The 23905-nt window shown below is 46.3% G+C and overlaps 1 protein-coding gene and 1 long non-coding RNA gene across 2 annotated transcripts in view; one reads left to right on the forward strand and one right to left on the reverse strand.

The window, feature by feature from the left end:
- The window catches only part of LOC128336683 (uncharacterized), a 36137-nt gene that overhangs the window by 3872 nt on the left and 8360 nt on the right, over positions 1 to 23905 (forward strand). Inside the window, exons 2-3 of the long non-coding RNA XR_008312036.1 lie at positions 857 to 969; positions 22896 to 23034. This is a non-coding gene — a long non-coding RNA (uncharacterized LOC128336683). The remainder of the gene's footprint in view (positions 1 to 856; positions 970 to 22895; positions 23035 to 23905) is intronic.
- On the reverse strand, positions 7231 to 23048 carry LOC128336682 (cytochrome P450 2W1). The gene is made up of 9 exons (XM_053276693.1): positions 22851 to 23048; positions 17645 to 17807; positions 15522 to 15671; positions 13806 to 13963; positions 13469 to 13642; positions 10227 to 10368; positions 9383 to 9567; positions 8696 to 8837; positions 7231 to 7421 (listed from the first exon to the last, which is right to left on the reverse strand). Exons 1-9 carry the CDS (start codon positions 23046 to 23048, stop codon positions 7231 to 7233), a joined length of 1503 nt encoding a protein of 500 aa, XP_053132668.1.

Raw genomic sequence — 23905 nt, forward strand, 5'->3', positions numbered from 1 at the left:
ATAATATCTCAGGTCCTGACCCCAAACAGTCAGTAAAGGTAAAGTGTGCCATCAAGTCGTTTTTGACTCCTGGGGCCCACAGAGCCCTGGTTTTCTTGGGTAGGATACAGGAGGGGTTGACCATTGCCAACTCCTGCGCAGTAAGAGATGATGCCTTTCAGCATCTTCCTATATTGCTGGGGCCCAATATATTACCAGCAGGGATTCGAACCGGCAACCTTCTGCAGGGATTCGAACCACCAACCTTCTGCTTCTTAGTCAAGCATTTCCCCACTGCGCCACTTAAGGTGACGCTCCACAGTCAGTGTACCTCCATCTTATTGCAAGGTTCAGCCTAATCCAAATTGTTATAGTTTCTCCATGGAGTAATCTTTGGAGAACATTCCTGCCAATGTTCATTCCCATTCCTCTGACAACATCGATAAAATGTTATGGTAGTTTTTGCTAACCCCTGCTAACTTGGCAAAAAGGCACCTTTTAATGTGGCGATTATATTTATTTAGCAGGGGGAGAGTAACTGGCCCTATCCACCCCCAGCATGGTACCTCCAGTGACTGTTGCTGGTGTCTATCTCACGTTTCTTTTTCGATTGTGAGCCCTTTGGGGACAGGGATCCATCTTATTTATTTCTTATTTCTCTGTGTAAACTGCCCTGAGCCATTTTTGGAAGGGTGGTATAGATATAGAGATCGAATAAATAATAATAAATAAATAATGGCAGTTTTTGTCTTTTAAAAAGCTTTTAAAGCTTTTAAAACACCCTTGCAAATGTGGCGGCTGCAGGCCTGATATTCAGGACAATAATGCATTGAAAGTTGAAAGTCTTGCAATGAGAACATCTCTTTTCCATCTCTAGGGGTGCAGATCTGGAGATCTAGTCAAAAATCACAATGAGCATTCATCTCCTCAGTTGGCACTGACCATCTCAGCTCATGGATTACTGCTGCTAATGGGCACAGGCATTGCACAGTAAGTAACGTGATAAAGGACAGGTGAATTTTCAGTTGTGACTGCTGTGACTCTGGATATCACTTTTAAAATACAGAAATAGCCTCTGTATACAATCTTTCCTGCAAGAAACTGGTTCCACTTTCACTGCCAAGAAGAGGTGGGTGTTGTGATATAAAAGCTCAGAGTCGAATCTGAAATAGAGCAATTCTTATCTTGTAGAAGTGCAGAGTAGAGAGAGTGGACAGAGAGAAAATTTTCTCCCTCTCTCACAACACTAGAACCAGGGGTCATCCCATGAAATTGATGGCTTGGATATTCAGGATCGACAAAACGAAGTACTTTCCACAAGTGGTGGGCCATTTGTGGAATTCTCTGCCACGAGACGTGGTGACAGCCAACAACCTGGATGGCTTGAAGAGGGGTTTGGATAACTTAATGGAGGAGAGGTCTATCATCGGCTACTAGTCGGAAGACTATAGGCCACCTCCAGCCTCAAAGGCAGGATGCCTCTGAGTACCAGTTGCAAGGGAGAAACAGCAGGATGGAGGGCATGCCCTCAACTCCTGCTTGTGGCTTCCAGCGGCATCTGGTGGGCCACTGTGCGAAACAGGATGCTGGACTAGATGGTCCTCTTTGGGCCTGATCCAGCAGGGCTGTTCGTATGTTCTTAAGTTCTTATGTACTTTTTCACACAGCACATAATTAATCTATGGAACTCTCTGCCATGGGATGTGGTGATGGCCACTAGCTTGGATAGCTTTAAAAGGGGCTTAGACAAATTCATAGAGGACAGGTCTATCAATGGCTGCTAGTCTGGTGGCTATAGAGCACCTCCAGCCTCGGAGGCAAGATGCCTCTGAATACCAGTGGCAGGGGAGCAACAGCAGGAGAGAGGGCATGCCCTCACCTCTTGCCTGTGGGCTTCTCGGGGGCATCTGGTGGGCCACTGTGTGAAACAGGATGCTGGACTAGGTAGGCCTTGGGCCTGATCCAGCAGGGTTGGCTTTATATTCTTATGTCTTAACCTTGGCCTTATGTGATGTGGTAGCAAGTATTAAGTGTCCCCTTTGCTAAGCAGGGTCTGCCCTGGTTTGCATTTGAATGGAAGACTACATGTGAGCACTGTAAGATATTCCCATAAGGGGATGGGGCTGCCCTGGGAAGAGCACCTGCCTGCTTGCATGCAGAAGATTCCAAATTCCCTCCCTGGCAGCATCTCCAGATTGGGCTGAGAGAGACTCCTGCCTGCAACCTTGGAGAAGTCACTGCCAGTATGTGTAGACAATAATGAGCTAGATGGACCAAAGGTCTGACTCAGTATATGGCGATTTCCTATGTTCCTGTGAACCCACAATTGTGGTTTGATCTTAGTTTGTTTCACTCTTCTATAGCAAGAGGTCAGCCTAGATCATGGGAGGTAAAGTGAAGGGGACCAAAACATCTAAAATGGCAACACAAACCAAGATTTGACCACCGATGTGGTGCCTATCCAGGTTTGTTAAATAAACCTCTGTTTGAATCCTTGGGGCACCCTTCTCTTTATTTGCCTTTTGGAAACTGGTGCTGCGGCCTGACCTTCACTGAGACAAAGGAAATCAAGCCCTTTGGGGCTTCTAGTCCTCAAGGAGCCAGGTGCCATTACACAGCACTGCCTCTTGGGAAGCAGTTCACTGGCACCACTGGAGCATCCCACTCAGCTCTGAAGGCCCGAGACCTTTTGCATCAACCTAGCAGTTTTCTGACTCAACTGAGGAAGGCAGCCAGCTGTGACTCAGGGAAGCCGTCGCTCTAAAATTGTCGACTGAAACCCCCAGAGCATTGAGGCAGCCCCTGGGTGGGATGGAAACTCCTGTGGCTGAAATTCAGTGAAGCAGAAAGAAGATGGTTGCAAAGCAATATGGTATGATTCAGACTCCCAAAGTCACTTACAGGAACCAGGCTGTTTTTCGTGGTGGAAGGCAGCTTGGAAAACCCTAGAGGAGGGCATTGGGCAGACCAGCTGCTGGGCTCTGACGGTTTTTCATAAAGAGGTTAGAAATGCCAGCCAGTGTTCTGACTGGCACGACCAGCGAGATTCTCTGAAATTCCAGAGGGGTAGCGATGTTGGTCTGTTACAGCAAACGTGCAAGAGGGCAAGGGGCAGAGGGTGGAGAAAGAAAAGAAACAGACAAAAGAAAATGGGGGCACCTTTAAAAGACTAACAGATCCAACTTTTTCATGAGCTAGGGTCTCCTCCGTGACTGTTTATAATTTTTGTTTCTGTTCTACCTGTGTGTAAGGGATGGGGCCCCAGCAAAGTGGCACAGCATCCACTTTGCAGGCTGAAGGTCCCAGGTTCAATCCCTAGCAGCATCTCCAGGTAGGGCTGCGAGAGACTCCTGCCTGAAACCTTGGAGAGCCAGTGTCAGTCAGTGTGGATAATAGTGAGCTAGATGGACCAAGGGTCTGACTTGATACGAGGCAGCTTCCTATTCAGGGAGGAGAACTGGTCTTGCAGTAGTGAGCATCAGTCATCCTCTTTGTTAAGCAGGGCCTGCTCTGGTTTGCATTTGGATGGGTGACTACACGTGAGCACTGCCTGCTGTAAGGTATTCCCTTTAGGGCAGGGATCCTCAACGTTGGGCCCCCAGATGTTCTTGAACTTCAACTCCCATAATCCCCAGGCCCAGTGGCCTTTGGCTGGGGATTATGGGAGTTGAAGTCCAAGAACATCTGGGGGCCCAACATTGAGGATCCCTGCTTTAGGGGATGGCTGCTTGCATTCAGAAGGTCCCAGGTTCAGCCTCTGGCAGCATCTCCATCTCCAGGTAGGCCTGGGAGAGTCCCCTGCCGGTAACCTTGGAGAGCCACTGCCAGTCAGTGTAGACAATACCAGCTAGATGTTCTCCCCTGCTAAACAAGGGAACCGCCACTTCAAAGGGTACCCAGTTAGTAGGGGTAAAAAATGGCATATGCATAAAAAACTCTCTGCATGCAGTCTTTAGCATATGTGATAAAAAGGGCAAAAGGGCTATCCACCCCCCGCCCCCACAGATTCTGGAGAACTGCAGCTAGTCTGAGTCGACAGTAGTTGGCTGGACAGAGCAATGGTCTGACTCAGTATGAGACGTGTCTATGGGGTGAGGGCTTGTTGCCAGCGGTAGAACATGTGCTTGGTTGGTTTCAAGAGTTGCCTCCCACCTTTCCTATACAAAAACACGTCCACAGCAGTTAACAATCAAATCAGTCGAGACGATAAAGCTGAAATAATTTTTAAAAAACCCAACGGATTGAAACAGCAGCATTTAAAACCAACAACCACAGTGAAACTTGTCAAAGAGCAATCAATAAAAAGCTTGCAAAACAGAGGTTGGGTTGTTGTTGTTTTTTAAAAAAATACTTGCTTAAAAATGGGCAGAGATGAAGCCTGATAGATATCTCTGGGGAGAGCATTCCAGGCTTGCAGTCCCACCACCAAAAAGTCCCTGTCTTTGGTATCCATAAAGCAATAATCAAAGGCAGACGAGATAATAGGGCCCCTGAAGCTGATTGAAATGCTCCAGTGGGTCCATAGGGAAGCAGAAGTTAACACCATGAACCACAAAAATCTTAAGTGAATAAGCCATGTTTCTAGCCCTCCACATCTTCTGTTCCAACTATACATGTGGACAAAGAGCTTTGCAAAGACAGGATTTTTCTTTTTGGTCACAAAGAAATTACATATGTTTCAGCTGTGCTTTTTGAACTCATTTGTGAACATTGACTCCATAGCAATAGGAAGTGCTTCCAAATATGCTTGGGCGCATGATATATGCATGGTGTTCAATTCATAGTTAATGAATCTGACGATTCAAGAAGAAAAGAAAAGAACCAATATCTATGCTTTTCACTACCTCGCTTTTCAGAATACGGTGCAGAGATAAGGCTAGCGTGTGAGGCTGTCATCCTGAGAGATGGATCATTGGTCCATCTAACCTGATATCGGTGTTTCAATTTGTAAAGACCTGTTGAGGTCCCAGGCAGAGATGGTTTCCAGGTCTGGTACCAGAGGCGATCTGAGACATTTTGCTGCCTGAGGTGAGGGACAACATTACCTCCACCCCTAACTTGCTGCCTCACGGAAGGACTGCCCTGCCTGCTACCTAGGGGCCAAGCTGCATGTGAGGTTAAAGCTGTCTTCACTACAATTTGTTGCTTTGGGGAGAATTTCTAAGGTGGAAATGATGCAGTGGGGAGTGTTAACTCCCTCCTCACTGTGCACCACACTCCTGGGCTGGATCAAGGCCCCCCTAGCTAATGAGAAAAGGACCACTTCCAGCCCACTTCCACATTAAGCCCATCTTGCAGAGTTGGCTTCAGGAGGCTGGGCATGCTCCCACTTTTCAATCATGTGTGAGCAAACTCTGGTAGGGGAGCAATTTCAGTGATCCTGATTATAATGGATCGAGTGTGTGTGAGAAGAACTAAGCCCAGTAAGAATATCTAGAGATTCCTTCCCTACAACACAACTAAATAAGGGAGGGGGAAGGGACTGTGTGTGAGAGAGGAGCTGCGTAGGACAGCTTTTCCTCCTACCTCGATAAAGTGCTGGGTAGGAGAGCTGGGTAGGACAGCCCCATCCTCCTACCCAGCTCCTCTCTCACACACGATCACTCCCCTCTCTTCCTACTTAGTTGTTTGCTCACACACAATTGAAAACCAGGCGCACACCCAGCTCCCGAAGCTGAGTAGTAGGTTGCTTGTCCTGCCTGCTTTTCGATCGCGTGAACCTGCCACGTCTGTATGTTGGTCCTAAAACTGCTTTAACAGGATATACCAGGGATGGAACATAGATGTGTCTGCATACAAAACATGTATTCAGCCATAGCTGAATGATGGGTTCTGTGCTGCACCAATGAGAACCAGGTTTCGTTGCCGTCTCTTTGCTTCAGGGAGTTTATATTGTCTTCTAACTTCATGCCTCCCCTCTGTGCTTTTGTGTTTTTCACTGAATAATTAGCATCCTTGCCAGATTCACTGAATTAGAGCGTTCTTTCAAGATTGGTAACAGCTTGCAGTCTCCATCATGAAACCTCGGGCCGGCCCAAGAATATTGTGCACTGAGTAAAACCTGAAAGAAGGCTGTGGGACACGGAAAGAGTTTTATCTCTAGTTGAAAGCAGGAACTGCAACAAGGGCTGCAGACCTCAAAGGCCCCAGAGCAGCTGCCTGCAAACCGACACCTCTCGGATCTGGTCTGCAAAAGGCATCTGCAACACACTGCTTCTATGAGTAGTGTAGCTGTCACAAAACTATTGTCATTATTATTGTGCGACATAGCTACCTTTTCACTCTCCCCCACCGCTAGCGGGACTCTGGCGCCTTTAACAGCTGCCTTGGCAGGCTGGCAGGCAGATGTCCAGCAGGTGAAGCATGGCATATGAAGCTGCACCTGCTGGATTTCTGGCTGTCATTGGGTTATGAAAGGCATAGAAGCCTCTAAGATCCTGTGTGCTCTAGATCTGAAGCCTCCGTTAAACTGGTAGCGCTTTTCCAGTGCAATCCTTACGTGACAGCAGAGAAAAAACCCTAGGTGAAGAGCTATGGGGCTTAGCAGCATGAAAGTTTGTAGAAAGTGGTTGCTATGGCATAAACTAGCCACTGGGAGGCAGCAGAGACTCTGAATTGGAAATGCAGGTGCTCTGGCCTAATATACACCAAGAGAAAATGTGAGCTACTGCTATACTCCCATCTGGCCACTGGGTGGCAGACGTTATTGAGAACATAAGCTGTTTTTTTTTAGATTGGGGTGGCTTAACCCTTTCCCCTTGCAACCTGGTCTTGAGAAAGTCCCACTCCTAAAAGCTGCTGTTTGCAGCAATAGTAGTTTGGTGCCAAGAGCAATTTTCCTTCCAGCGCAAACAGAAGCTGGTGAGGTGAAGGGAGGTGTTTTGCTGGAATTATAATGCAAGGGCGGGGGGAAGGGTTAACCTTTCCCTCCAGCAAATCATGGTCTCTGCTCAGCGATGTAACAATGAAGATAGAAGCACAATGGCATCTTATTGGCTTGTACAGTTTGACCCCCAAGAGTGTAGCTCTATCCCTCTTAAAAATGCAAAGTGTGAATGCAGCAAGCATGCATTTTGCCGTGATAAATTTGTCCAGAAGGATTGCAGCTCCTGTTGAGAGTACGTTTGGTGGCGAACCAAATGAAAGGTGTGCGCTGTGGCCTAAGAGGTACCAGCTCAGTCAGTGGAATACTCTGTTTTGAGGGTGTATCCTCCATGTCCAGGCATGTGTTTATATGGTTTGGCATCCTCTTTACTCACGGGCAACAGCACAAGTCAGCTGAGGCTGTGGTCTCAAAGTGAAGGTAGTCTTTGGAACGTTCAAGTCCAGGTCCAATTCTGTAAGCCCTGGCGGGGGTTGGAAAGTGAATTTCTGCAGCAGGCCAGCAAAGAACAGAAAGAGTTCCATCTTGGCCAAGCTTTCACCAATGCAATTTCGCCGCCCTGGAAGAGCAAAAGCAATGAGAAGTGAGTTCACTGGGCCCCATTCCCCTGCCCAGGGGCGGTCCTTTCGTGGGGCGAGGTGAGGCGGCCGCCGTAGGTGGCAGATTATTGTTGCAAGATGCCCCTCCACCCACTGCCACTGGAGGGATCGTCTGGACTGATCTGACCCTCGCAGCTTTGCAAGGAGTGTGGGGAGAAGAGAGAAGTTTGCCCTCTTCTCAAACCCTTTGCAAAGCTTTCAAGAAGCACAAGGGCAGAAGAGGGAGGCTGATGCCTCCCTGTTCCCAGTGCCAGTTTAAAAGCTTGCAAGAGTCAGCTTTGAAGGGGGCTGGCCCCCCACCAAAAGTATCGGGCAAAGCAGGCAGCATTTGGTGTCTCGCCTTGGGCGCTTCATTGCCTTGGGCTGCTCCTGCCCTACAGAAGCCTGCATTCTAGAAAAGAATAGCCTCGTGGTAGGGGCTCTTTCCAGGTTAGCTGCTCAACAGCGGTGAAATGCTTCCGTTCAGGCAGATTGCATTCAAAATGTAAATAGCAAACTGCCCAGCAGGGGGAGCAGTTTCATGAAAACTAACAACCACAAAACAAACAGCAACTTTTAAACGCCAGATATACAATATTATAGCATTATATTGCAGCAATTAAATTTGGAACAAGGCCTTGGAAATATGAACGGAACCCAGCTGTCAGGGTAGGGACTGCGATGTCACAACACAGGAAGTGCAGAAGCACACTCCAGAGATAACACCGTGACCTCGTTGCAGGGTCTAATCTGGAAAGCCCCCAGGAAACCGTCGCAGAATCTGACTTGAAGTTGCACTGGAACTTTGCGCATTGCAGCAGGTAGTAACGGTGAACTGCAAATTAGGACATGTCGGTTTGAACCTCTGCTTGAACTCACCAGTGGCCCTGGGCAACCCACTCGTGGTCTCACTTCTATCTGTAGTACAAGGATATTAATATTGGTCAACCTTGCAAGGTCTCCCGACTAATTCCTGAGAATATTATATATTTCATATGACCCTGGCTGAGTTCAAAGATTTGCCTCAGAGTGCCTCCGCTTCCTGAGAAGAGGTGGGTGGCCACAGAGCCTTCTTGGTTGTGGGGCCTGGCTTGTGGGATTTCCTCACCCCACCATCAACTACAGCACCAACAGTGACAAGAGAAAGCTGCACTTAGTGGAATGCTCTCTTTGCTACAACCGCCTTCTCAGGGCCTGGACCAGGTAATCTTTCAACAAATTCATGCATCTAAGACCAAAGCAATCCTTTAGATACCTAAGGAGTAGGGCATGAACGCTTCTTTCTTGACAAACTTCCCATCAAGGTCTAGGAAGTGGCTGGGGTTGAACTCATGTGGGGTCTCCCAGTGAGCTGGATCAAGTAGCACAGAAGTAAGGGAGGGGATCACCATTGTTCCCTGGGACACAAACATGGGAAAGACAACTGTAAGCAAGGAGGAGAATATATATATATATATATATATATATATATATATATATATATATATGTTTTGAAATTAGAAGTTGCCATCTTTTACTCTAACTGGCATTGCTTCCAGTTCTGCATCTGCCTCATACATAGAAATCTATCTGGCAAAGCTTTCCTTATTGAAGAACACCCAGGGAGGCTGTTGTGGCCAGGGCAAGTTTCGTTTCCTAACTTTCTGTGTGCTGGACTGAAGCTGAAGGAAGAGCACCACACAGGAAGCTGCCTTACACGTGGCAGATTCAGACATTCTGCCGAACTATGGCTTCCCTTGTCTAATGTTGACTAGTTTGTCTGCTCTCCCCCCCCCCAGCTGTCAAACCATGGTTTATTTCAGGCAGTCACACTTCACTAATCTACATGGGCCTGCTAACCGAGTAGAGTCTTATGGTGGTCACCTCTGACACCTGTTAAATCTGAGTTTCCTTCTTTCAGCATGGAAAAGCAGGAGCAGAGGCCTATACATTTAGGGGGTACCTTTGGGATAAAGTAGCCCCTGAAATGTGTGTCCACAGACGTGCAGCGTGGGACGTGTGGCAGCAGCGTGATAAACCTCTGCACCTCGTGGATCACAGCGTTGGTGTAGGGCATGTTTTTCCGGTCTTCATATGTGGCCCAGCTGCCCGGCTTCACAACTTGTCTGATCTCCTCTTGAATCTTCTCTAAAAGCAAAACAAAACACAAGTACAGTTAAAACAATTACATCCATACTTCCTCCTTCTCCTGCCTGCCAGATTAGAGTTGACAGGAATGAGAGATCTTGAACACCTCTTCCCAAGACATGTACATGTGTTCAGATACAGTGCAAAAGTATTTGGTGATGCAGCCCTAGAATAAATCCCTACTAACACAGAACAATAGTTCGCCACCACCTCCCACCGCAACCTCCTGACCGTTTCAGTTTCGCAGAAGAAACTTGTTTGAGTGTTTGGGCCTTATGACCTCCCAAAATAGTCCTAGGCCCAGATGGATTAGAATCTAGAGACAGCCTGCAGGTCAAGTGGGTTTTTAGCAATGAATAGGGGAGGTCTTAGAAGAACTCTGGAGTCTGGAGATGAGGCTGTAACTTAGTTATAGAGCATCTGCTTTGCATGCAAAAAGGCTCACTCCCTGGCAGCATCTCCAGGTAGGAAAGACTCCTGCCTGGAACCTTGGAGAGCCGCTGCCAGTCAGGGCTGACAATCCTGAGCTGGATGGACCAATCATCTGACTTGGTGGGAGGCCGCTTCGATGTGGCTTGTTTTTAGTCAAGGCAAGTATTATTTATAATCTCTTTCTTTCTTTTTAAGAAGACAATGACTGACATTGAATAGCATCTCACTTTGAATCTCCGGATACTTCATCACTAGCAGGATGGCCCACTGCAACGTTGTTGCTGTAGTCTCGGTCCCAGCCATAACGAGATCCAGGATGGATGCTATCAGATTGTCATTGTGGAAAAGGTTCTCTTTCTTGTTGGTGTCCTGCGGAGTGGGGAAAGCATGACAGAATTGGAGGACAGAAATACCCGTTTTAAGAAGGGCGCTTTCCAGACTAGTTGCTCAACAGCAGCAAAATGCTTCTGTTCAGGCAAATTGCATTCGAAACGTAAACAGCAGGGGGAGCCGTCTTGCAGAAACTAACAACCCGGAAAAACAGCAACTTTTTAATGCTGGAAACATGACATCATAGCACTATATCACAGCGATTAAATTCGCAACATGGCATAGGAAATGTGAATGGCACCCTGCTGTCCGCGTAGGGACTGTGGTGTCACAACAGAGGAAGTGTGGAAGCCCACTTCCGAGATATGGCATGACCCCATTGCAGGGTATAATCTGGAAAGTGACAAGTAGAGTTATTTCTAGCCGCGTTGATCTGTTACAGCCAATGCAAAAGAGCAGCCCGAGGGTCAGGCAAAAAGTAAATTGGGATCTTCTCCTGGAAGATCTCTGGGTGATTTCCAACTGATCAGCTTGGGTTTCTAACTCCCAGTACTTTCAGGATTGCAAAGTAAAGTTGCAAAGTGTCTACATTCTGTGCTGTGGCTGGCCTTGTGAATGAAGGAATGCTTCATTACGGACTTTGACCCAACAACACCGAAACAGCACAGGACATAGTGTAAATAGTACAAATACGTAATAACACGATCTTCATTCTTAACCCATCTCAGACTTAATCTTACATGCAGAATTTGGCCACACACAGTGTGATGGGTGCAGAACAATCCGCTAAAAGAAAAGAGGTGTGTCCATCATCCGTTCTAAGGCATATTTAATGAGAGAGAGGAAGGCTTGCCTTGGGTGAATCAGTGTTCCTCATCTGCAGAACAGGAGCATTCATTACTGAGCAGGTCTTTGAAGCTCTGCTGGCCCGTTGAGAGTTTTGTGATCAGATGTAGATTTGTACTTGTAGATGGAGGACCAGGTCATCTCCATGAATGGTGTATAACAGAGATAGGTGATCTTGGCTCTCCAGCTCTTATTGGACTACAACTCCCATCATCCTCAGCCACTGTGGCTAGGAATGATAGGAGTTGTAGTCTAACAACATCTGGGGACCCAAGCTAGAAAGCCCTTGGTGTAAATGGCAGCAGTCGTGGGGCTCAGTCCAGAACAGGACCACAACATGGGGGAGACGTGGTGGAGACGTGACAAAGAGCTTGGGTGGATGATCTGGTGTCCACAATGTCTACCAAACCACATTTAAAATACTGGCCAGCATTTCCTCTGCACTGGGTTTGTGGTAGCAAGCATGACTTGTCCACTTTGCCAAGCAGGGTCTGCCCTGGTTGCATATGAAAGGGAGACTAGAAGTGAGAGCACTGCAAGATATTCCCCTCTGGGGGTGGAGCCGCTCTGGGAAGAGCAGAAGGTTCCAAGTTCCTTCTCTGGCATGCCAAAAGTTCCAAGTTCCCTTAGGGGTGGAGCTGCTCTGGGAAGAACATCTGAGAAGGTTCCAAGTTCCCTCCCTGGCAGCATCTCCAAGATAGGGCTGAGACTTGAGACTCCTACCTGCAGCCTTGGAGAAGTCACTGCCAGCCTGGGTAGACAATACTGAGCTAGATGGATCAACTGTCTGATATGGTATATGGCAGCTTCCTATATTCCTATATAATGGCAGCAAACAAGGGTAGCATATTAAAATATCTCTACTACTCTTGGAATCACCAGCCATTCTTGAACAATTTTAGTTGCACAGTTGACAAGATAGGCTAACCACTAGCTCAGATGACTGTAAGGAGACATCGGCCCATTCATGACTATTAGGGCTCTTCCATATGTGAATATATCCCATCTTCAGCTCATATTAACACAAAAAAAGAAACAGGAAATCCATACCAGGAGGCTTTACAGACAGGGCTTCTACCCCAAATCTCCTTCAGAAGAGTGTGTGTGTGTTCACACAACAGCCAAACTCACCCCGAAGTCCCTCGAGATCCTTGGACCCACTCCACACACAAATCGGGCTTTGTGATGCGAATTCTAGCTTATCTCGAAGTATTTCCAGATTTGTAAAATGCTAGTTTTAAGCTACTTTTTCTGAGAATCCTGGAGCAAATAGGGAGAGGCACTGAGGTAGAATCATTAGCATGATAAGAAGGATACTCCCTTTAGAAATGCAGATGTAGCTCTTTAGTACCCCCCCCCCCCGCACCCCCATTGGCTAGAAGGAAAACACAGAGGAAAACATGAGAACTTGCATCAAGACAAAACCCGAGAGCAGAGGGGAAAGGCTGCTTCCCTCAATGCAGCGAGTGTGATTCGAAGTGGCTTCGCTCAGCATTTGCCCCACAGCATGAAGCCATGTGCAGATAACTCCCAGGAACTTTCCCAGACAGCTGGCTTTATCATGGGCATTCTGCAAGTTCAAAATTGCCCTCCCCAAACTAATGCAAAAATTGAATTTTTTTTACCACAGATATAAATCGGGCTACACTCTTTACGTGCAATGAAAAACCCAACTTTTGTGTGAAGGGCTCCCTGATAGTTCACAGGGACTTCGGGGCCCATTTGTGAACACACCCAAATTTGGCCCATATGTGAACACACCCCTTCCATTCTGGACGAGATGCGAACTAAAATAAAGGGGATGTGAAAAACTTCCCAGAAGAAAGAGGTTGCATTACATTCTTTCTTAGCGCCATCTGCTGGCAATTTGTGGCAATCAGTGAAACAACCACAGCACAACTGTCTTTTTCCAAGTTAGAATAAAAGGAAAATGAAAAAAGAAAAAAGAAAAGAAAATTGAATGCAAAATTGCCAACCAATGGTGCTAAGAACATAACACAACCTCTCCCTCGCCCTGGTGAGGATTCCTGATGGGGTGGGTGTTTTGCTGTAATTTTAGCTGATATATTCCAAGCTGATGTTGGAATAAATCAGTGTCTAGAAGGAAGAGCCCTTATCCAGGGTAGCAAAATGGAACTTCCATATTTGGAAGCAGTCCACCTCTGAGCATTAGATGCCAGAAAGCTATTGTTTTCATGCCTTGCTTCCTGGAAACATCTGCTGGCCTTTGGCCTGATCCAGTCAGGAGTGTCTTTATTTCTGTATGGCCCCATGGGCTGAAACAGCAAAATACCTCTTGTTGCTTGAAGACTAACGCATCTGTGTAGCTTCTGAGGCTGTTGGCATTGATATCTTGCCTGCTCATCTTGATGTAATCCCTAATGATGACGCGGACATCTTCAATTTTTTTAAGCAAGATTTTGTGAGTGTTGAGAAAAAATCCAAGGAACGGGTAGAAGTTAAAGAACTAGTGAGGAGCAAATAAGAGAGAGAGAGATTAGCGACATTGGAAAGTATTGCACAGGCGCTATTCATGAAGGGAAGTGATCAGGAGCATGCTTTGCTTTCACTATTAGCACATACTAGTGACAGCCGCAGACAGGGGTGGTGGGAACATATAACTTGCTTACATGCAAGAACGGAGATCCAAGAAGGCACATGACTTCATCTATGAGTTTTAGCAGAGCAAGGAACGTTGGATCTTTGTAATCAAACCTCTCCCCAAATAATATAACAAAAGTAATATTGGTCGGGGCAGTGTTGAAGTTCCTGAGGTTAAATGGTTCACCTGCAGAGAGGGAGCAAAGAATAGTGTCAGCACAGATTCCATCTCAGACAGGGATGCACAACTTTAGCCCTTCAACTGTGGTTGGACTATAGCTCCCATTGTCCCTGACTATCGGTGACTGTGGTTGGGGATGATGGGGGTTGCAGTTCGACAACTGCTGAAGAGTCAACACTGACTGGTCTGGCAGCTCATTCCCTGTCTAGAGCTGTTTCTCTCGCCGTGCGTCGTGCTTGCCATCAGGTTGGCAAGCAGTGGACCAGCTGGTATCTTCAGGGGTCCAGAGTTGGCTCTGGAGTCACCAGCAACTATGTATGGGGAGAGAGGTGGCTCTAAGGGGAAGGGAACGAGCTGCCAGACCAGTCAAAGGATGCTCAGAATTGGAGCCTCCCCACCCACCCTGCAGCACGGCTTGTCAATTTTGGCCTGTTAGAAACCCTGGAAGTTATACGTGTGCGCACAGGTTTTTCCATCTTATCTTATCTTATCTTATCTTATCTTATCTTTCCTGTTTATATGCCACCAGGTATATGTATCTCTTGGAGCTTTCCCAAACAACAGGCTTTACTGCAGGTTTTCTACGAGGCTTTACAGTGACTTTTAAGTTGCCCAAAAAAACCAACACAAAAAGTGGATTTTTAAAAACCCTGGATATAAATCAGGCTACACTCTTGTAATGAGCAATGAAAAACCAGAATCGTGTCTGGAGAGGAGACTGGTCTTGTGGTAGCAAGCATGACTAGTCCCCTTAGCTTATTAGGGTCTGCCCTGGTTGCATATGAATGGGAGACTTGATGTGTGAGCACTGCAAGAGATTCCCCTCAGGGGATGGAGCCGCTCTGGGAAGAGCAGAAGGTTCCAAGTTCCCTCCCTGGAAGCATCTCCAAGAAAGGGCTGAGAGAGACCTTGGAGAAGCCACTGCCAATCTGTGAAGACAATACTGAGCTAGATAGACCAAGGGTCTCACTCAGAATATGGCAGTTTCTTATGTTCCTATGTTCCTAAGTGCTCCCCGATAGCTGGCAGGGACTTCGGGGTAAATTTGGCCGATAGGTGAACACACACTCTCCATTCCAGAGGAGAAGCGAGCTAAAACAGGGTGTGAAAAACTTCTAGGCGGTGTACATAATCCAAATTGCAACAAATACAAAACAAAATAAAAACAATTAAAACCTATATGGTATGCAGTACATAACCGGCTCTCGCCCCCGCCCCCCACCCAACCACACACCCGAGACCCACCATATAACATTTGATGCAGGTTGATGCACCTCTAGTAAAAATACATTAGGACCCACAAGCCTGAAATCTGCACAGCCCAACTCTAAGGCACCACAGAAACATTAAGCCTGATTCATTATTAATTCTAGATGTGCCATTCAGTTGGAATCTGCGTGTGTGATGCTGCTTCTTGCTTGAGATGTTCATAGAACCCCGTTGCTAACCCAGCAGCTTCTCAAGCCATCGACACGCTGCAGCTTTCACTTCCGTGCATGTTGTTGGATCTGTTGATTTAAGCTGGTACAGGAATTGCCTCAATTGCCCCAGTTCCCCAACTCACCTTTGAAAGATTCGATGTCCTCTATAAGGAAACCGAGTTCTTCAATAATTCGCTCTTCTATGAGCTTCTTCCCCATTCCGAGATTGCGCATGCTAGCCATGGTGAATCTCCGGGTTGTCCTCCACAGATCTCCGGTCGAAAAGAAAACACCTGTGGTGGCAAATGTATTACTTGGCCTCACTCATTCGTAGGTTTCCCAGATTCCTCCAGAACTGGCCTCAAGTCTCCAGGAATCGGCATCAATCTCCAGGTGACTCTTGGAAGCAAGCCTGGAGATGTTAGTGGCTTGATACTATGAAATGTATTGGGAAAAATATCTCCAGGAATAGTTTGTCAGGGTTGGCAATTCGGCCCACTTTGAGAGGGTGCAAAGAATTTGGGCAAACCTTTGGGGCAAACAAAGGCAAACGTTTGTGACTGTCTGAATTCTGAAACCCTATCTATCTATCTATCTATCTATCTATCTATCTATCTATCTATCTATCTATCTATCGTATTTCTATATTGCCTGATATGTACATCTATGACAATGAAAACAATAGAATAAAATAGTTATTAAAACAAGTTTTTAAAATTATTAAAAATAATTCTAATTAAAAGCTTGTGAAAACAGGAGAGACTTGAGGGCGTTCCTGAAAACAAACAGAGGAGATGCTTTTATTTCAGCAGGAAGCATATTCCAAAGCCCTGGGGCAGCCACAGAGAAAGCCCGGTCCTGGTGGGTTGCAACCAAATGAGCCGGTGGCAACTGTAACCAGACCACTCCAGAAGATCATAACAGGCGGCAGGGATTATGACAAAGGAGGCGCTCTCTCAAATAGCCTGATCCCAAGCCATTAAGAGCTTTATAGGTAATAACCAGCACTTTGTATTTCACCCGGAAACATATTGGCAGCAGTGCATTTCTTTCAAAACCGGTGTTATGTGATCGTGTTGTGTTGTCCCATAGACCAATCTGGCTGTTGCATTCTGTACTAATTGTAATTTCTGGACTTTGTACAAAGGCAGTCCCACTGCACATTACAGTATCAAGTCTGTATTACAGTCTGTAATCAAGTCTGTAGGTTTCCAGCATATGTACCACTGTTTTAAGGTCATTCACCTCTAGAAATGGACGTAGCTGACATATCAGCCAAAGCTGATAAAAAGCGCTCCTGGCCACCGCTTCAACCGGATAAACCACGGAGAGTGCTGAATCCAGGAACACTCCCAAGCTACGAACCAGATCTTTCAGGGGGAGTGTAACCCCATCCAGAACAGACATATCTAAGCCATCTCTCGGGATCTGCCCCCTCCCCCCCAATCAGTACCTTTGTCTTATTTGGGTTCAACTTCAGTTTGTTATCCCTCATCCAGCCCATTACTGCCTCCAGGTAGGCTTTTAGGGAAGATATACAATTTCCTGATGTGGTCAGCATGGAGATGTAGATCTGGGTATCATCATCATATTGATAACACCCAGCACCAAATCTCCTGATGATCTCTTCCAGTGGTTTCATGTAGATGTTAAAAAAAACACCATTGGAGACAGTATGGAGCCTTGTGGAACTCCACACTTCAGCTCTCACTTAGCAGAACAACAGTCTCCAAGCGGCACCATCTGGAATCTGCCAGAGAGGTAGGAGCGGAACCACTGTAAAACAGTACCACCCAATCCCACCTCCCTCAGGTGGTCCAGAAGGATGCCATGGTCAATGGTATCGAAAGCCACAGAGAGATCCAAAAGAATCAGTAGAGACACACTCCCTCTGTTGCTAGCCACTTGGAGATCATCCATCAGGCCAACCAAGGCAGTCTCAACCCAAAACCCACAGCCCACATGAAAGCCAGTTTGAAATGGGTCTAGATAATCTGCATCATCCAAAACTGCCTGGAGCAGAGAGGCCACCACCCGCTCAACCACCTTGCCCAACCATGGACCTCACCTCATCTCACCTTTTTAATACTGAGCACATCAAAAAAGTGTAGCATTGTTAACAGAAATGATTAGCACCTAATGAATCCCGCGGTAAACAGGTTGGTCAAGTCTAATGAGAGATATTCAAGACTTTGGAAAGGATGCAGTAAAGTTATCTGTGGCTTTGTTAGAAGCAGGAAGGAGGCAGATTCTGTGGATTCATTACCGTTGCCATGCTGAATCTCTTCAAATATAGGAATGGGTGGCCTGTCCACAAATTCCTCAGTGAAGTTCACAAGGGCGTCCTTCACTGCTTCATAGCCGGTCAGGACGACAACTTTCTGGAATCCAAAATGGAGGGTGAATACTGGTCCATATTTCTTGGCAAACTGAAAGGGAGGCAGATGGTTTTATTCTTGACATACTATTAAAACCACTCATCCATATAAGACTATAGCCGGATTCAGACATTATGTTGTACAAGTGTACAGATGTCTCTACACTTATACATGTTTGTGTGAATTATTGTACCTGTGTTCATTTTAAAAGTGAACCAGGATTACAGGCCCTTCAAATGCATGGTACAGACAGGAAGTGCACTTCTGTACCTGCATTCAACAGAACATGTGAATGACTGTACCTGTGTACAGATCTGTACCTCTACAGATCAACTCATTGTACAAGTGTTGAACAAAACATGTGAATTGACCTTCTGTTACTAGTGCTTAGTATACTCTGCCTAGCTATTAAGATCTGCTTCAGCACCCCCACCCCACTTCTGAGGTGAAGATAAGTGGCAATGAGGGACAGGTCCTTTTTGGTTGTGATACCCTGTCCCTGGAGGGGAAAAAACCCCAAACAACGTAAAATACAAATCCTGTTTGGTAGTAGACACAAATTTCCTGCAAGTCCCTTGTTAGGGGTGGTGGTGCACCTGTGTGTTTATTCATATCTGTTATCTGCACTGGTCTATGACCGCAATAAAGGACTGACTGACTGACTGACTCATATCTGTTATCATTTGGGGCATTTTTGAATATTTTTTTATCATTCTAGGTTTATTTGAATGTTGATTATTAACCTTTGCTAGAGATCATTATAACAGCACATTTGCTGTACTCCTTTTGGAGGGTTTCAAGTTTCTTTGGATGTCTGGAATTGTGGGGAAAGTCTGCTGTGTCAGTGAGGAAGACCTAGTGAAGGTTGAAATGTGTTTTAGGTCTTTATTTCCTATTTTAAGCCTTGTTTTTGAGTGGCTGGACTCTTTCTCCTTCAGATAAAGCCAGCAGAACCAGCCAACGTACATGCTGGTGTCCTCACCTGGGTGCTTTCCAGATTGCACACTACAACAGTGTCACTACTTTAAGTGTGCTTCCGTACTACCTGTGTTTCGACATTGCAGTCCCTGTGCTGTCAGCAAGGTACCATTCACATTTCTGATGCCTTCTTTTGGATTTTATCCTTGCATTTTAGTCCTGCAATGCTGCATGTGCATCACAAATAAATTGCTGTGTTTTCCCGTTCTAGGAGGGTTGCGCAAGCTATTTGCATTTTCAAAACAATCCTGCCAAGCTGAAGCATTTTACTGCTGAACAGCGTATAATCTGGAAAGCACCCTGGTGCCGAAAGGTCATCAAATTTGGGCACCAGAAAAGAGGGGGGGGCACAGGTGGCTGTTATGGCCCCCCACAAGCAGTGCCTCCTTTTTGGAGGGGTCGGTTTGTCTTTTCTCTTTGTAAGAAAGAGCTCTCTTTCCAATGCTGCAGTGCACAGGGCTCCCCTCCTCACCCCACTGTTTTTTCTTCCATGGTTATGAAAGAGGGGATGGTTACATGATTACGGAGAGGGGACGGATCATGTTTGCCTTTGAAAAAGTTGCAACAGACTATGCCCTTAAGAGAGGAGGGAGGTACCGTACTTCCCACAAAGCAAAGTCAAGCAAAAAAGAGAGAGAGAAAAAACCCCAGAGGTGGGGCACTGCTATCAGGCAAAAGGAGGGCAGATTTGCTTATGCTGGTTTTAAGTAGTTACATGATGTAGTTACATAAGCACTCCAGCACTGAAGCGTTAGAGTGCAGATGTTAAGGACTTGCAACTTTAAAAAAAACAAAACCAAAAAAACCCCCAAAACCCCTCTATACCAGTTTTCAGCATTCGGGCGTGATCACAAAGCAGACCTTAGGATGAGGCAGAGAGGTAGGATTTCTGACTGCAGCTATTCCAGGAGGTCTCACTACCAACCGCCCCCCTCCATTTTTCTCAAATATTTTTCACCAAATCAAGCCATTTAAATCCTCAGAATTGTGTTCAAGAATCACGTGAAGATTGACTGCGGAAGATTCCAAGCCAGTCCTGAAGGGCTGATAACTATTACCCTGGATAAGTCCCGCAGAATGCCGTGGGGCTTACTTCTGAGTAAACATGCAAAGGATCAGGCTGTTGGGATCCTCAGGCTTGATTCTCACTGGCTGGAGTCGTCAGGTCAGCATCCTTGGATTGAGCCCATCTATCTTTGGATACAGCCCATCTATCTAAACCATCAATCCGCCCATCTATCCATCTATCCTTGGATAGAGCCCATGGCCAATCTCTAAATACCTATGCCCCTTTTATGGTAGGGGCAGAATGACCCTTGGGGGCCCACACCAATAGTGTTGGCATTGAGAGGAGTTTGCTGGGTCGTCTGAAACCTGGAACCTGTTGGGGGCATGGAAAGAGTTCTCCCCCATGGTGTCCCCGAGTATTCTTTTCAGGACAACCCCCCAGAGTCTTTGGATGGAGGGGGGGGGAATAGAAATTTAATTAATTAATTAAAATGAATGAATAGGGACTAGCTATTGACATTTATTTTATTTTTTATATTTATATACGTGTGTGTGAGGGTATGCAGTATACATAATCCAAGTTACAATATAAAATAAAACAAACAAAACATTTCCACAGAATAAAAACAATTCACAGGATAAAACAAAACAATGTCAAAGAGTAAAGCAACCAAACGATTTGAAATCAGCTTTAACTGATTTAAAAGCCTGATTTAGAGGGGTTTTTTAAAAACTGATTTAAAAGCCTGAGGAAACAAGTGAATCTTAAGGGTCTTTTTGAGATCAATCAGAGATGGGGAAGCTCCTATTTTGACAGGGAGTGCATTCCAAAGCCCTGGGGCAGCCACAGAGGAGGTCTCCTTCCATTCGTTCCTTCGGTTGTATTTGCACATGGCCATTGAAATGCACTCAGTGAAAAACAGCTGTGGAAGCTGAAGTCTTGAGTACAACAAAGGCTTTGACTTCTTCCAGCAGTATCTTTTCTCCTAGGGAGTGAAAAGCAACTGAGGAGGACGATGCAATCCTCCGCTGCTTGTTGTGGGATTGCCGTAGCATCTGTGAATATATTAAGCTGCCTCCTGTTTTAAGCGGCCCTCTACTGAGCCAGACCCTTGGTCCATATAACTCAACGCTGACTACGCTGACTGGCAGTGGCTCTCCAGGGTTTCAGGCAGGAGTCCTTCCTTCTCAGCCCTACCTGGAGATGCTGCCTGGGGCTGAAGCTGGAATCTTCTGCATGCTTTCCCACCACTGAGCTGCAGCCCCACAGGGAACCCCAGCAGCCCTCTCTGGTGTCTTTTTTGGTACAGATCACACACCTATACTTTTTTGGAGGGCGGCCTCTCATCTATGAGGGGGAACTGTTTCTGTGAAGGCAAAGGCGACCGTCTGCCTGTGATGCCCAAAGGCATCAGTCCTGACTAATCTTTCAGGTGGCGGAATGTGGCTCTGTGTGCCGGCCTGGAGAATCTGTGTCACTGAAACCGGCCAAAGGACTCTGCAGGATGCAAGCCCTCCCTTCAGACAAGCACTATCCGTCATGACAAGAGACATAGGAACATAGGAAGCTGCCGTATACTGAGTCAGACCCTTGGTCCATCTAGCTCAGTTTTGTCTGCACAGACTGGCAGCGGCTTCTCCCAGGTTGCAGGCAGGAGTCTCTCTCAGCCCTATCTGGAGATGCTGCCAGGGAGGGAACTTGGGTCCTTTTTTCATGCAAGCAGAATCAAATCAAATCAATATTGATTTTGCTCAAGGATCAAATACCATGCAAGCAGATTATCTACCCTTGAGCTCTGGCCCCACCAATGGTGGGACAGGAACTTGTGTCACACACTGTCACCAAGGGCAACACCTTCACAACTACATTCCTGGCAGCATCTTGCACAGTGTGTGTGTGTGTGTGTGAGAGAGAGAGAGAGAGAGAGAGATCTTCTAAGCAATAACAATAAAAGCCTACTGCAACTGGAGTATTGTGGAGTTTTAGTTTATCAGTTAGAGCTGCAGTTCTGTAAGTAAATAACCTGATGCTAAATTAGTACTTCTAGAAGTGTAGCCACCTAATGGCACAATGGGGAAATGGCTTGCCTAAAGAGCAAGAGGTTGCCGGTTCGAATTCCCGCTGGTGTGTTTCCCAGACTATGGGCAACACCTACGGCAGCAGTGAGATAGGAAGATGCTGAAAGGCATCATCTCATACTGCACGGGAGATGGCTGTGGTCAACCCCTCCTGTATTCTACCAAAGACAACCTCAGGGCTCTGTGGGCGCCAAGAGTCAATACCGACACGACAGCACAACTTTACTTTACTTTAGAAGTGATAGTAGTGCAGTAGCATTACTAACACCACGATCACTAATAACCACTAAGTCAGTGGTTATTGATTAACAGCCTTCAGTGGGTGTTACATTAATATAGACATCTCCTCCTGAGAGGAGAGCTGGTCTTGGGGTAGCAAGCACGATTTGTCCCCCTAACTAAGCAGGATCTGCCCTGGTTGCATTTGAATGAGAGACCACATGTGAGCACTGGATGGAGACGCTCTGAGAAGAGCAGAAGGTTCCAAGTTCCCTCCCTGGCAGCATCAACAAGATAGGGCTGAGAGCGGCTCCTGCCTGCAGCCTTGGAGAAGCCACTGCCAGTCTGTGTGGACAATACTGAGCTAGACGGACCAATGGTCTGACTCAGTATATGGCAGCTTCTTCTGTTCCTAACTGTTGGTATCATGTCCCTTAGTCACCATTAAGCAGGGAGGAAAAATTGCATGTCACCCAGAGGGACCCACTTTAAAGACCATGAGAGCAAATTTCTGCATGAACTATGTAGAAAGCGTGTGTATACATGCATGTACACACACATTTATATATAACTTTCCATAGTTCATTCACTTCTGACTTTAACAGAATTACTAATATCTACAACAACATAACAGTTCTATTGCTCTTCATACATGCATCATTTTTATTGCTTATAGTAGCTGTTGCATTATCCTACTTGATTGCTTTAAAAATTTATTCAAACTTAACAACAACAACCAGGAGCAGTATTCTAACTGAATCGGCATGTGGGGACGTTTAGCATTACTTGTGCTGGAGCTCTTTTGCCTACCTTCAGTAGGGATTTGTCTTGCCTTTTAATATCCAACAAATGCAGGTTGCCAATGATCGGAAGAGGTGTTGGACCGGGTGGTAATTTAAAAGCTGATTCTCTACGGCTGGCTGAAAAATAGAGTGAAGCGAAGAAGATCAGCATGCAGAGTAGGCAGATGGAGATGGGATAAGAGAGGCACAAAGTGAGTAATGCCATTTTCTTTTATCCACGTTGTTGGGAAAGAAGGGCGGGGGAGAATAAGCTGGCACCATCTATCTGCTAGTCTCGAGTTTAATATTTCTCTTTTGTAAATGCCACAAAGGTGTCCAAAGTACCTGAGTAAATGCTTTAACCCCACCCTCTTTAAACACTTCTGGAGAATGTGGTCTAAGCAGTTTCTGATTGGAAAATGAAGAAGGTTTCGAATTACAGGCCTTGCATTAGGGGTGCAGGAATAGGCAAAAGTGATAGTGGTTCTGAGCATTTGGGGGACCCCTTCCACTACAGATTTCACTTGGGGCCAAATTACTTGTGTATGGCCCAACTGTGTTTTATTATTTCATAAACAGTGCGCGCGCGCACACACACACACATATATACACACACACTAGAAAGAAGGCAGGTAAGGTGGGGACATGATAGAGGTGCATAAAACTATGCAGTGTAGATCAAGTGGATGCAGGGGTTTTTCTTCCTCTCATAATATAAGAACTTGGGGTCATCCATTGGAAGTAAATACTGGGAGATTCACAGCCACCTAATGGCGCAGCGGAGAAAAGACTTGCCTAGCGAGCCAGAGGTTGCTGGTTTGAATCCCCCTTGGTATGTTTCCCAGACTATGGGAAACACCTATATCAGGCAGTAGTGATATAGGAAAGATGCTGAAAGGCATCATCATCTCACACTGCGCGGGAGGAGGCCATGGTCAACCCCTCCTGTATTCTACCCAAGACAACCACAGGGCTCTGTGGTTGCCAGGAGTCGACACCCACTCGACGGCACACTTTTACCTTGCTAGGAGATTCAGGACTGGTGAAAGGAAAGGAAATAGTGAGCCCTTTCTCACAATACAT

Source organism: Hemicordylus capensis, chromosome 13 (assembly GCF_027244095.1).
Source record: "Hemicordylus capensis ecotype Gifberg chromosome 13, rHemCap1.1.pri, whole genome shotgun sequence".
Lineage (NCBI taxonomy): Eukaryota > Metazoa > Chordata > Lepidosauria > Squamata > Cordylidae > Hemicordylus > Hemicordylus capensis.

Excerpts from the sequence above, each read along its gene's own strand:
- LOC128336682 (XM_053276693.1), bottom strand. The coding sequence starts at position 23,048 with ATGGCATTACTCACTTTGTGCCTCTCTTATCCCATCTCCATCTGCCTA. Across the intron at positions 13,643-13,805 it reads TTGGATCTCCGTTCTTGCAT|TTCTTTAACTTCTACCCGTT; the intron begins GTAAGCAAGTTA and ends GCTCCTCACTAG. Across the intron at positions 7,422-8,695 it reads GTTCATGCCCTACTCCTTAG|GGCGGCGAAATTGCATTGGT; the intron begins GTATCTAAAGGA and ends TTGCTCTTCCAG.